Source organism: Rhododendron vialii, chromosome 1a (genome assembly GCF_030253575.1).
Source record: "Rhododendron vialii isolate Sample 1 chromosome 1a, ASM3025357v1".
Classification (NCBI taxonomy): Eukaryota; Viridiplantae; Streptophyta; class Magnoliopsida; order Ericales; family Ericaceae; genus Rhododendron; species Rhododendron vialii.
In genome coordinates this window covers 40,948,597-40,962,648 of record NC_080557.1, presented here as the reverse complement: position 1 = coordinate 40,962,648, position 14,052 = coordinate 40,948,597, and the positions used below count along the sequence as shown (strand labels likewise).

At 40.1% G+C, this 14,052-nt stretch overlaps 2 protein-coding genes and 1 non-coding gene across 3 annotated transcripts; 2 read left to right on the top strand and 1 right to left on the bottom strand.

The window, feature by feature from the left end:
* Positions 1 to 475: 475 nt before the first annotated feature.
* On the top strand, positions 476 to 5,531 carry LOC131317707 (E3 ubiquitin-protein ligase RSL1-like). The gene is made up of 3 exons (XM_058347313.1): positions 476 to 1,347; positions 2,881 to 3,653; positions 5,100 to 5,531. The coding sequence occupies exons 1-3, from the start codon at positions 655 to 657 to the stop codon at positions 5,284 to 5,286; spliced, it is 1,653 nt and encodes a 550-aa protein (XP_058203296.1). The 5' UTR covers positions 476 to 654; the 3' UTR covers positions 5,287 to 5,531.
* A 2,103-nt stretch (positions 5,532 to 7,634) lies between these two features.
* LOC131317194 (ATP synthase subunit d, mitochondrial-like) lies at positions 7,635 to 14,052 on the top strand. Its single transcript, XM_058346786.1, has 5 exons — positions 7,635 to 8,076; positions 11,401 to 11,482; positions 12,968 to 13,032; positions 13,512 to 13,598; positions 13,689 to 14,052. Exons 1-5 carry the CDS (start codon positions 7,906 to 7,908, stop codon positions 13,788 to 13,790), a joined length of 507 nt encoding a protein of 168 aa, XP_058202769.1. The 5' UTR covers positions 7,635 to 7,905; the 3' UTR covers positions 13,791 to 14,052.
* Positions 10,866 to 10,973, bottom strand: LOC131308599 (small nucleolar RNA snoR100). The gene has a single exon (XR_009194503.1). It is a non-coding gene; the product is annotated as a small nucleolar RNA snoR100 (small nucleolar RNA).

Below are 14,052 nucleotides of genomic sequence, written 5' to 3'. Positions count from 1 at the left end.
AACTAAACTGTATTGATTCACAAAACGATGTCGTTTTGGAGCCCCTCCATTAATTTTTGGAGTGCTAAAATCGATTTCCTTAAAGAATGGGAACGGAGAGAGTAATCTTTTCAGTGTGATACTTCAAAATTATTTACTCCTTCCGTTCCTTTATTATAGTCCAGTATTTCATTTTGGGCTGTTCCTTAATAAGTGTCCATTTGGTAAAGTTAGTGGGTAAAAGTTGGTACATTGTCTATTTTGTCCCTAAAAGTAGATTCCATTTTGAAAAGTTAGTGAGTAAAAAGTGTAATGATGATGGGTAAGTAGGAAAAGTGAAAGAAAAAGTTGATGTGAAAGGTATAATGATGATATTTTTTTAATAAGTTGGAGTTACGAAGTAGAACATTTAAAAAGGGACGAAGTAGAACATTTAAAAAGGGATGGAGGGAGTACTATTTTTAGTATTTGATTTGTTTCTGTCTTGGACGTTCATATCTCCGTCACTTATCTCCTCGAAGCGGTAGAAAGTGATCATTTTAAACGCTGCTATATAACGTTGGAGTTGCGAAACTTAACCGAGTACGCGTCTCTCTCTCTCTCTCACACACACAAGCACGCACGCACACATAAAAAAGAACCGTCGCGATTTTTGGCAAGTGCGCGACCACCCCGATGGCAACGACGTCGTCGGTGGCAACGGACCTAGACTCCGACCTCCCCGCCCTCGCCGCCCTACAACACCGCGAGCTCATCGCGGCCCACGCCGTCGACTCCGACCTCGACTTCGCCTTCCACCTCCAACTCCAAGAAGCCATCACCGCCTCCCTCTCCCTCCTCCCCTCCTCCTCCTCCCCCTCCCCTCCCTCACCCCCTCAAAACGACGACGTCCTCAACTTCTCCTTCCTCCAAGCCCAAGAACTCGAAAACTTCGGAAGCTCGCACCACGACCGCCTCCTCACCCAAGCCGAAATAAAAGCCGCCAGCGTCGATCTACACCGTCGGATCCACGACCGGAAGATCGCGGCCGAGATCGATCAGATGTCGGAGGACGAGTGGGACCAGTACGGGGATAACTTCGCGAGGCCGTACGGGGAGGGGTCGAGCAGCGGTGCGGATGCGACGACGTTTAGGGTTTACTGCAAGGGTTTGGTGAGCGAGGAGAGGGTGGGTTTGGTTGGGATTGGTGTGGCGATATGCGATGAGAGGGATGACTTGGTTTTCGAGATTAGGAAACCAGTGGTTGGGAGCGGGAGGAGCCGGCAGGTGGCGGAGATTGGGGCGTTGATTGAAGGGCTGAGTGCTGCCGTTGATTTGGAGTTGAAGAGAGTCGTGTTTTACTGCGATTACTATCCGCTTTACCAGTTTGTGAGTTTTTTCGTCTTCGTTGATTTGTCGTTTAATGTGCTTTATCCAATCCAATTCAATGCAATGGTATTGTTTAGGTGCATTTCTGCTATATTATTAGACTACAGCCTAATGACTATTTGACAATAGTCAAGTTATTTTTGCTAAATGGTTTTTAGTTGATGTATGTGAGGAGAATTATTTGCCCAGAAAACCGTGAAACCATGAGCTTTAGTCATTTTTAGTCCATTAAGTTTAGCAGAAACGCCTCGTTAGCCATCTTATGTAGTTTGTAGATAACTTCTTCAGTGTGTGTGTATCGTTGTAAGCTACTTGGTGGATTGTATGTTTGACCTGGGTTTTTAGAATTTAGGCGGGGTGTGGGTGCGGCGTGCCAGGACTTGTGCAGTCCAAAGTGTGAGTGTGTGCGAGTCTAACTTCTAGTATTTAACAACCCCATTGGATGGAGTGATTTGGCAAGAAAATAGAAGTAAGGAGTAGAGTTTCTTCTATATCATTTTTCATTTGGATTGAGTGATTTGGCGAGAAATGCGGCTTCATGTTCTCAAATGGTGAGATTTGGTGAGAAAGAGCTTCCTTTGTTATCGCACTGTATGCTCACAATCCAGAAGGGCTGTAAACTTGTGTGCTGCTAAGGACAATGGCACTCTCTTTTGCTGTCTCATTGTGGAGAACTTCTACTGTCTCATTGTGTAGGACTTCTACTGTCTCATTGTGGAGGACTTATATATTGTGGTAAAACGAGAAGGTTAGAGCTTGAAAGCAAAGGACAGTGCAGAAAAGTAAAGGGCGTAGAAAGTACTTGAAATTGAACTGAAAATTGAGTGGAAGGAGAAATTAGCACTAGAATGGTTTTAGAAATAGACTGGAACATCATTTCATGATGGCACAAAATCGCAATAACTCATACGGTGATACCCCAGTACTGTCATTATTATCATAGCAATGGATTGCACTGGCATAACAATCGCAACTGCCAACCACAACGTCGGAAACACCGTGACAGGCTGCTGTGGTTCTGCGACTGTTGTCACAAAACTATAGTTCTCTTCCTATTAAATTAAAATACAAAGCGAAATGTAGTACAGTCTCCAAAGGAGAACTGGGAATAGGTATTTATACTGATAAGGTCCAACTGACAACTCGGAAGCTTATTCACAATCTGGTTCTTTTATATTTTTGAGTGGTGTAGTAATAATTGAGGCTGTACAAGTCCATTAAAGGTGTATCTTTAGTTGGTATCAACTGTCAAGTTGTGCTCATGGTGTGATTATCATTGATTTCCCAATTCTCTATCTGATGTATTGTTGTGACTTGTTCGTGGATTCTGATATATGTATTTGCCACCATTTGGTCTTCACATTATAATGATACAGAGGATTTTTAATGAGCTAGGTCACATGTCTACGTCATTTGTATGGTTTATCTTGTCGTCTTTAGATTGTGTACAATATTTCAGCAATCTATGCTAAATGTCATCACAGTAGAGCCTGTTATAGAGTATGAGATGTCTAATTGTTCTGGCATGTGCAGGTTCTTGGTCGATGGCCACCCAAGCAATCGAAGATTGCAACTTTAGTTAGTCAGGTGAACCTCCTCCAAAGAAAATTTGTTTACTCAGCCCCAGTCCTTGTAGCCCGGAATGATATCAAATATGCATTTAAGCTTGCACGAGATGCAATTGTTTCTCAGATCAACAGGCCTTTAGGATCTAGCAGTTTGAAGAACATGTATGAGACTTGTGTAATATGTTTAGACGAAATAGATACCGGCCAGATTTTCTCGGTTGATGGGTGTTTGCATCGTTATTGCTTTTCTTGTATGAAACAACACGTTGAAGTGAAGTTGCTTAATGGGATGCTACCCAAATGCCCACATGAAGGCTGTAATTCTGAACTGAAAATTGAGACCAGCCGAAAGTTCTTGACTCCTAAATTAATTGAGATTATGAGCCAACGCTTGGAGGAAGCGTCCATTCCTGTTACTGAGAAAATTTATTGCCCATATCCTGACTGCTCAGCCTTAATGTCAAAAAGTGAGGTCTTAGAATATTCGAAGAGGACATTATTCGGTACTGAAAGGCTGGGAGTCAGGAAATGCTCAAAGTGTGAAAAACTCTTTTGTATCAATTGCAAGGTTCCATGGCACAGCAACACGAGCTGCCTTGACTACAAAAGTAGAAATCCCTATCCCCCTGCAGCAGATGCAAAGCTGAAGACCCTTGCAGATGAGAACCTATGGCGTCAGTGCGTAAAGTGCAACCACATGATTGAACTAGAATCGGGGTGTTACCACATGACTTGCAGGTGCTTGATTTCTTTCATGCACCTTGTATGCTTTCAACTTTGATTATACTTCCCGCCCACCCACGATGAGCACACACATGGACCAAACGAAAGAGGAAATTTGAGTATCTTCAAAATATGCTGAATAAGATTGCATTTACAGCTTCAAAACCATGGATAGCTATTTGTTATGGTAAGACTTGTGTTCAACTAAGGTGCACATTTGTTCAGGTTTCTTTGGCGATGCTGTAGACTCATGCATATTAGTCCTATGGTATCTGCTTTTTTCTACTATTTTCTCAGTAGGACTTGACCTGCCCGGGTCAGGCTATGACTCGAGCCCATCTTGAGAATGCGCTTGCCGGTTCTGCAATTGCAGTACCCTACGCCGGAGCCGTGGCCCCTCTTTTACGATTTCCCAATGTTGTAGGGGACTCTTTGGCCATGCCCAGGTAGGGTTGCCCCACAACGTTGCCCCTTCCTACGGGCCTTTTTGTAATGAGAAAAAACGATTATGCACCTGGAGTTCTGGACCGCATTGATTAATAGTTTCATGAATACAGTGAAGTTGATGTGCATCCTTCTGGCATTCTATTTTATGGGGTGAATTTAGCTGTGTATTCTGGTTCAGTTACAAACATGCTCTTTTGCTCTCTTTTGATGCATTACTTGATGAATATTGGTGTTGATCTTGTGTCTGAGAATCAGGGTATGCATTCTGGTTCATACTCTGGAGTTTGGACCATATAGTCGTAACCTTTTTCTTTCGTTGGAAAACAAAGAAAATCAAAGTCTAGCTATTGTTTTGGTTTTTGCGTTGATTTCCCTTCACCGATATTAATGAGTAATCCTGCCCTCCTTATGTTGTTAATTTGTTCCCGAACTTGCAAGAATGTGTTAATTATGATTCGATGATGACTTGTTCACCCGGTGTAGTACATGCTGAAAGGAAATTTCCACATTTTTTCAAACTATAGTGGTTTTTAGAGGGCTATTTCTGTTCTGTTTGGCTAGAGAAAGTTTGCGGTCACATGGATTTATTATACTTCCTGATTCTGCTTCCAGAAGTTTTTTATGCTTGATTGCTCTGTGTTTATGAGTTGGCATTTATTGGCAGGTTCATTGGTTTCCTGTTCTTTTTTCCTGTTAAATTTTGTTTGGGTGAGGAGAGGAGGGGGTTTGTTTAAAAACATTTAAAGTTCCTCAACTCTTTCTTGTCCTTTTGGCTCAATGTTTCTGGTTAAGTAACATATTCTGTAATGGTTACCAATTTGTTCAAAGCTGCTTTCGATATGTGAATCCTGGAGTAATCTGTAACAATGAAAGAATTCATTCGAGGATTTTTTTTACTGGTTGATGCTTCGTTTAATCTTCATCCTGGGCGTTAAAGCACTAGGCTAGAGGTTTTTTCTTTTTTTGATATTCCTGAGCTTTGTAAAATACTATCCCTCATGCTGGTTTCTTCAGGTGTGGGTACGAGTTTTGCTACACTTGTGGATCTGAGTGGAAGAACAAGAAAGCAACATGCTCCTGTCCACTATTTGACGATGCTGAAGAGGATTATGAGGAGGATGATTTTGAAAATGAAGATGATGATTTTGAGGATGATGATGATGATTTTGTTTACTACGACGGAATGAGGATCTATATTTGAATTTGCATACAACTGGGCGATGCTCACAACAACGGGTAGTATTCCTTTGTGCGGGTAAGCACTTGCACAAACTACAAACTACAAATTATATGTAATTATCTCCTCCCCCCACCTAGTTTCTTTCCCCAGCTACCCAACCTCTCGACTACCCTTTTTGTGCCATAAACTTGTGGATTCACTATCCTGATTTCAGTGTCTTGTGAAGATTTTGTGGCGATTATATATAGCTGTTTCTGTTGGGACCAGTTTTTGCATCCATTTCGAATCCATTTCGTTTTCCTTCCCCTTCCTCGTCCCCTCCTGGCTTCTGGCAAGGTCTATGTCAACCCCGTTGTTTTTGTCTGATTGGTGGATAATAATCGATAGAATAGCAAATCGAAAAGATTTTACTCTTTTAGTATCCTATCCTATCCTGTTCCGGTCATGGAAATGATTTGTACACTGGCTACCAACAGCCATACATGGGGTGGTGAACTTGCAGTGGAAATTTTGCTTGTCTGGTACTGCCGATGGTTATGTCATGGCTGAATTCATATCCATCATACAGTTTAAATCCCTGGTGTCTTCTTATGATCTTATCAACTCTGCAAAGTGGCGCAAACCAGTCCGAAAAGAAGCAATGATCAGAAGATAAAGATGAACGCCCACCCCACTTGGTTAAATTTTTTTTTGCTAAATCTGGTGGGAAAAATGGCAATTGGCAACTAAAACACAATTGTTCCAAAGTTTCCTCCTCCCGTTGGCACTTTGGGCACGGAGTATCAACTGCTACGCCCCTGTGCAGCAGTGAAATCATAACCGGAATAATTCCATGACGTAATTACCACCCAGGGTGGTAGCCCAGTAGTTCATGGCTTAAGGCCTTTTTGGGCTAAATAAGCAAAGTGGCTTATTTTTTTTGTCCTTTATTCAAAAAAAATTCGCATTTGTTAGTTTTGCGTTGATTTTTTTGTGGATTACTGTGTCGTCATGATGAGAGGAATTTAAAAAGTAAAAAAATTATATCTTTTTTTTTTTAATAAAGATGGAAAAATTTGGCTTATTGGTTTATTTTTGTCTTTATTCAAAAAAAAAATTTCGATCGTAAAATTTTACTTTTTAAATTTCTATTGTCATGATGGAAGTAATAATTACAAAAAAATTGTTTTTGTTTCACGCATAAAACAGAAACTTAGAGCATCCACAATAACGTAACCAAAACCCAAAGGTTGCTAAGGTTGGCGGGTGCAGAGCGGTTAATTTGGTTGTTCATCTCGGCAATTGAAGGCTCAGATTTATATGCGTTTAGATTTAATCAAAATTGTATGTGTTGAGATGACGGTTAGATCAACCTCTTGACACTGCTTTGCAGGGATGTTGCTCGACAGCAGTGTCCTCAAGAAGTGGTTCTCTCCATGGTTTAGGAATAGGGTAATTCAAATTTTGATTCAGAAAGCAACAATTGAGAGGGTTTATTTCATCACATCTGCGTATGGTTTAAAAAGGTTCCATGAAGAAATTACTGGAGTATTACGCTGAAATGCATCAGGTCAAGGTTTTACTTTTAAACTGAAAATATGATTGTAAATTAAGCAGAATTCTGCGAGTTTTTCTTAATGGGGAAGAATTTCTGAGACTTTTTATTTCCCTTATCTGAAAATTACTTTTCTTTAGTTTTTGTTTCGTTATAATTTGCAAATCTAATACTTAAAGTAATTATTTTTTTTTTGAAATTTAAATGTAATTGAAAAAGGTTGCAAAATTCACAAACCCTTCCTCCTTATTTTAGTGCGGTCAATTCAGCCATCCATCTCGGCAATGGATGTCTTCGATTTTCATGCGAACAATGGATGGTTAGGATTTGTAAGAGCTCGGATTAAATTTGAGCCGTCCTTGTTGAGATGGATGGCCGGATCGGCCGCATTACACGGTGTAGTGCAGCAGGTGCACTGCAGCCCCTCCCATTCCTATTTTATGGAAAAAATTTACTACTTATTTAAACAGCAAATACAATTAATTCCGTTAACACTTTTTTTGTAAATCTCATGGAATGGAAGATAAAAGAACAGAAACAAGTGGGTATGAAGTAAGAAAGAAATATTTGCAACTTTCTTTTTTTAAATTTTCCTTTTGTTTGTGTTGAGAAATCGAAGGAAGGAAGAGAAGAAATTAACAACCAACAAATGAAATAAGAACAAAAGAAAAGAGAAAAAACAGAAAAGAAAATGAGAAAGAAAAATAGTTTTTCACTTGCTCTTACCTGAACAAAAAACACAAATGCATCTGGAATGGTATACATCGAACAACTGTGAATGCAATTGAATTGGCATTGTGTTTTAAAGCGGTGTTCGTGCTGTTGCAGCTATGAATTTATCATATTTTCATATTCTTCCCAAACCTTACAAACAAAACGAGAAAGAAGAACAGATTTTGTTTTCTCTTCCTACCTCTTTTCGTATCTTCCAAACACGCCCCAAGTCTTTTCGATCTCACTTGGCATACCAATTTTGTGGGCTTTGGTTTTAAGAACTTTTACCCAGAAAGCAGGCATTTTGGCCTCGTGGCATCATCGCCGTTAGCCGGAGGAGAGAGAAAGAGTCAGTCTAGAGAGAGAGAGAGAGAGAGAGAGAGAGAGGGAGGATGAGTGGAGCGGGGAAGAAGGCAGTGGACGTCGCCTTCAAGGCTGGGAAGAGCATAGATTGGGATGGCATGGCTAAGCTTATCGTCTCAGAGGAGGCTCGTAAGGAGTTCGCTACCCTCCGCCGCGCCTTCGACGAAGTCAACAGCGCTCTCCAGACCAAGTTCAGCCTGGTACCTCTCTCTCTCTCTCTCTGAACCTGTGTTTGCGTTTACACAGCTATGCTTGTACCAGTTTTTGGTCCCCATCTAGGGTTTGCTCTTTATTGTTCCTCAGCACCAATGGTTTTTCTTTCTAGGAGATTACGCTACAGATCTGCTACCTTTAGCTAGTTCCTTTGAACGTAGCAGAGATTAGAGGAACTCCAAGATATTTAAGGGATTAAAGCCCTTAAGGTATAGGGAGATAAGATCTAAGATCCTCATGTACACCTGAGAAAAAGATAGGACTCCTCTGGAAATTGGACTGAAGGATAGAAAAACAACGAAACTCCTCCAAAGCCAGTGGCGGACAGAGGATTTCTATTAAGCCGTGTCTTGATCTACATGTATTTCTATATTTATAGCAAAAAGTATAGTCCAAATGTATATTGCTACTTGCTAGGTCTGATAATGAGATGAGTTTTTTTTTTTATGACAAGTAAGTAATTACGGAGTAAATTAGAAAACAAGGGCATTAAGGGAATCATTGCCAAGACAAAAATGGTCCTATACACTACCGTGTGAATTGAAAAGCTCAAACCAATCTTAAAATTGTTCAAGAGAGGGATTACATTCTCCCTTGTCCCAACTATACAAGCTATTCATCAAAAAAACTTTTGATTCTAAACAAAGGTTTTCCTACCTCTTCAAAGCATCTCAAATTTCTTTCTCGCCAAATAACCCACATCAAACAAAGAGGAATCATTGCCAAGACACTCTGCCTTCTCTTCCCCACTCTAGTACCTTTCCTGGCATGGCCCACTGTAACCCAAACCACAATAACACCAAACACCATAGCTCCCAAGCCAGCGTGCAATGGATAAGTAGGTGATTAACTGTCTCTGCATCCCTTTTACACATGCAAGACCAGTTAATAATGATTCTCCGCTTCCGAATCAAATTATCAATAGTAAGAATCTTGCCTTGAGTTGCATGCTAAACAAAAAAACTGACCTTCAAAGGTGCCTTTGTTTTCCAAATCGCTTTCCAAGGAATGGATGAGTTACCACTACCACATAAAGCTTGATAATAGGATTTCACCTGAAACTACCTTGATAATGAGATGAGATTTTGTGTATATGTAGCCATCATTTAATTTTATACCCGTGACCAAAAAATAGTTGATAACTTCAACTTTTAGAGGTTTTTTCCCCACATGTAGAGGAACTTAAAGATGTTTTTGCTCACCAAAGGGCCTCTGGCCGATGACATAGAATTTTTCCAAGTTAACCTGAAACCTTATTTAGTTAGTGAGAATATTTGGAGTTGTGAGGGGTCCAGGCACCCCCTTGTGTCTGCCCTTGTCCAAAACAACTTAATAGAAAAGAAATACTGGAATCAACTCACATACAAGGGGAAGAAGTCATCTACATAATCAAAGTGGCTCAACTTCAAGGCCCTGCATCTTGGATGATGAGGAAAGTTACCCTCATTAATTTTTCTAGCTTGTAGGATAGAAGCCCTTGCGACCAGCAAAGAAGACGTGGGAAATAGGAACCCATTTTCTAACCCTCGAGCTCGGAGCTCCCCCTTAATAACAACAGAAACCTTGCAGTACAAGCACACATTGGATGTATGCCTATTGGAAATTCATAGCCACCATTACATCAAGCAAATAGGACCTGTTCAATGAAACATATGCTTTGTATCAATGTTAATAGCGACTCATCTTCGCGATGATTTCTTACCAATTCGTGCATTAGCTAGATGTTATCGCCCGTTGATATTCCCTTAACAAAAGCTTATTGTGACGAGTCAATTAGCAAAATCTTTGTTCGTGAAAGTTTCGTTGCAATCCCTGCCTTTGTGTTAGTAGGTGATGAATTATGAAAGTATAGGTTTGGTGCATGAGCTCCCCTTCTTGGTCGTTAATGGTTATGGCTGTCTTACTGATGTTACTTGTACAAAGCAGCTTCTTTTCTTCTTCTTTTGTGTATTTGCTGTGCGTGTCGTGTTCTCTCTATGTTTTTCTGAGCAACTATATTATATACATAGCTTTTGAAGACTATGGTAACACTACTATCAGATGTATCCATTCTGATTTACTGTTATGGCTGTTGCTACTTTATGTGGTTATACACGGCTATCTTACTGCTTTACCCTTTACATCTTAGTAGCAGGGAGCTTCTAAAGTGGTGCTGCTCCCACCTTAGGAGCACACTCTGGGCTCCCAACTTAGGAGCTTGACGGGAGCCCACTCCCATTGACACAGGAGCACGCTCCTTATGAAGATGGGAGCTCTTGTATAATCCTCGTATAGAAAAACAGGGATTTATCAATTGGTTTTTGATGAACTCAAATAGCTAGCGCAAGTCATGGCTCATGCTATATTGAAAGAAAACCATACATACAACCGTAGCCCATTTCTTACACTTAATGTACTTGGGACATATTCTTACTCCCTAAAATGATTGTACGTTTATAGTGCACATTCTATGCTACATTATTTTCGTCATATATGTAAACATTCCTTTCACGCTCCCATCTTGGGAGCTTCTATATTCCTCCGCTCCGCCGCTCACCCTCCCGTTTCTGCTCCCGCTCTCACTTCGTGCAACTAAGCTTTGTATACTTTTCCTGGAAGTTACTTCAACTACAACAACAACATAACATAACCCATCTAGTCCCCAGTCATTGGGGGTATGGGCGGGGGATGATTGGAGACAGACCTAACCTTTGGCAATATATGCACAAAGTGGCTGCTCTCAGAATACCACTAAAACAATGGCCCCCCTAAACCTCCAAGAACCGAGGAGCTACAAGTACGTTTTGTAAAATCATGCCCTCAAATCAAAGCCAAATGGCATCAGAGAGGGCAGGCCAAGAGACCCAAATCAATTTATGTGCACATGACCATGCTTCCTTCATTGATAGTCCAGAGCATCGTTACTTCAACTGCTGATCAAAATTTTACCATGGAAACGTTATAGTTAACTTCACCTTGAATTTTATGTTGAAAGCATTTGCTAATAAGCCCTTATAACTTAAAAGTCAACATCCCAGTATAACTTTGAATTATATATCATGTTAGAGTGATCATGATTTTAGCTTGGACCGCATTAGAAAAAAGACTTTCTATAAGTGTACCACTGCTACTGTTCTTCAACGCCAACAGATATTAACAGAAGTTATATTCCTATGGCAATTCTGAGTTCTTACCATTTTAATTTAGATTGAAGCAGAACCTTTTTATTAGATTCATAGATTAAAACGTCGTCGTAGATTTGTGGTGATTAAGCTATTCAATCCTGAGATTAGTTATCTTACTTTTGCAATTTCTATTTCAAACTCTTGCAGGAACCAGAACCTATTGACTGGGAATACTATAGGAAAGGAATTGGATCTCGCCTGGTGGACATGTACAAAGAAGCTTATGACGGTATGTTTTATACGTTGCTTAAGTCTACACTCTACTTAAATGTTTGGTTCTTATCCTTTTTATCCTAGAATTACTTACCATTTTGGAAGTATGCCATTCGATGGCAATGTTCTAAAAAGCGCTCGGCGCTAGGCGGGCGGCCGACCACCTTCAAGCTTGGAGACCTATTAATCGGCCATTAATCGCCTTTTAGCAATTAGTAGGTTTTTTTTTTTAAAATATTCTACAACCTCCCTACCATCAATAATCACAGTTTTTCTAGTTGATGTGATATATCTTCTCTACCATCAATACTTACTAGTTACTACACGGCTACAGCCTACACGAAACGGTCCAAACCATAAATTTACAATACTACACTACTCTGCTACTCAGACTCAAGTGTTAAATTTTGTAAAAAAAAATACTACTCACTACAGAGAGGGGGGATCAAGAAATTACACACACAGAGAGAGAGAGAGAGAGAGAGAGAGAGAGAGAGAGAGATTACAAAGAGAGAGGGGGATCAAGAGAGAGGGATCGAGAGTTACATCAGTCAACAATGAGGCGCAGTGGCGGTGAATGGTGATGAAAGGCGTGGGCGATGACTAGCGTCGGCGATGACCGGTGTCGGTGATGAGAGGCGATGACTGGGTTTCTTCCCAGACCCAGATCGATGAGAGGCTGATCGAATGAGAGCCCTAACACAGTAATTCGAAGCCCTAAATAACCTAGTATGAGTATAACAGTTACCCCCTTCGTTTTCTAAAAATTCAGATTTACCTTGCCTAATCGCCCATGAATCGATTAATCGCCTATCGCCGCCTACACGCCAACCAATTAAGCGGCGATTAATCGCCGCCAAAGTCCGATTAATCTTCTAGCCGCCTAATTCAACCTTTTAGCCATTAATCTCATCGGTCAGCCCAAATTTCCGATTAATCGCCCATTAATCGGCAATTAATCCCACCTTTTAGAACACTGTTCGATGGACAGTTCACTACTTTGCCATATAACCTAAGAGATCACTGAATTAAGTGGTCTTGTAGCTTATTTTTCAAAATTACATTGTCAATGGTAACAAGATCTAGAACTAAGAAGCAGAATGTTGGTGTCATACTCCCCAAGCGTGTTGGTCACACATCCCAACCTTTCATGTTTTTAGAACGGTATCGACACCAAACACGCTTTAGACACTTGGGGGGACTTGCCCTTTGCTTCCATACACCTTAAAGACAAATGCGAGTTTGAAGAAAATACTTGGGGATTCAATTGTATAGGCAAAATATTGTGGGTTTTTCCTTCTTGGGTTTCACAGTTCAAAACTTCAATTGGTTTCGTGAACAAAGCTTTCTAAATAGATATCATAACTTTTTGTTTACCTTTATTTGGCTTGACTTTGCGATGCTTACATGTTTTCTTTGGCTTGACTCTGCAACGTTTACATGTTTTTTTTTTGTAAATCAAGGCATTATTTATTTAAGGGTTTGTTGCTTGACTTTGCAGGCATTGAAATCCCCAAGTATGTAGACACTGTTACTCCTCAATACAAACCCAAGTTCGAGGCGCTGGTAAGAGCTCAAGTTTTTTTTGTTGATTCTTACTTCTACTTATCACATTTACCTACCCTTCACCTCTACTTTTCCATTTTCAGCAGTCATCATATTGATTTAGCAATTACTGTTAAACTTCTTATTCCTTTCTACTTAAAAAGAGCTACAAGAAATCATAATCTTTGGGTCCTTGAAATGCCTGGATTCTCACGTGCCATGCACGCATTTCTTGATAGATTGAATCAATGGGATAATGAATAGATTTATCATCAGCGTCCAAAATAGAAAGAGAAGTCCCCATTTTGTAGTCCCTTTGTAAATATGTACTAAGAGAAGTTCAGAAGTATTTTATTCGTTTTTAGCTCAAAAAATGCATGCAAAATCTATACTACAGGATAGTACTGCTAGGTATTGAGTTAAAGATTTCGGTTGAATAGAGCTTGTCTTTTTGTAATAAGGGAAAGATCAAACAAAAAGCTATATGGTTTGTTTTACAGTTAGTGGAACTGAAAGAAGCAGAAGAGCAATCTCTGAAGGAGTCTGAAAGACTGGAAAAAGAAATTGCCGAAGTCCAAGAGTTGAAGGTAAGGCATTAAAAATGAGTTTTGTGCTGTCCATTTCTTCACCTCTTTCCGTTATTTGAATTTCTCATGGTGTTGTGCATTGTGTGACAGAGAAAGATCAGTACCATGACAGCAGACGAATATTTTGAGAAGCATCCAGAGGTAAAGAAGAAGTTTGATGATGAAATCCGAAACGATTATTGGGGCTATTGATGAGCTCTGTGTAAGCACATTCTGTGGACTGCTTTTATAGGTGACTTGGTTCACCTGTATCTGTCTTGTTTTTTGCGTCTTTGGAATAAAATGAGGAAACCAAAATATTTTTGCTTTTGCGGGTCTTTTGAAGAATTGGAACTACAGTGTATCTCATGTTGAGAAATACTCAACCATCCTCGATGTGTAGAGTTCAAAGATGGTTGGATGTTAAATGAGTTTGATTTCTATCTAGAAAAAATGCATGAATTTATTACCCCCA

Bases quoted from the DNA above. Each gene is read 5' to 3' on its own strand.
- LOC131317707 (XM_058347313.1), top strand. From the start codon at position 655: ATGGCAACGACGTCGTCGGTGGCAACGGACCTAGACTCCGACCTCCCC. The intron at 1,348-2,880 runs GTGAGTTTTTTC...TGGCATGTGCAG, and splicing joins ACTATCCGCTTTACCAGTTT to GTTCTTGGTCGATGGCCACC. The intron at 3,654-5,099 runs GTGCTTGATTTC...TGGTTTCTTCAG, and splicing joins TGTTACCACATGACTTGCAG to GTGTGGGTACGAGTTTTGCT.
- LOC131317194 (XM_058346786.1), top strand. From the start codon at position 7,906: ATGAGTGGAGCGGGGAAGAAGGCAGTGGACGTCGCCTTCAAGGCTGGG. The intron at 11,483-12,967 runs GTATGTTTTATA...TTGACTTTGCAG, and splicing joins GTACAAAGAAGCTTATGACG to GCATTGAAATCCCCAAGTAT. The intron at 13,033-13,511 runs GTAAGAGCTCAA...TTTGTTTTACAG, and splicing joins AACCCAAGTTCGAGGCGCTG to TTAGTGGAACTGAAAGAAGC.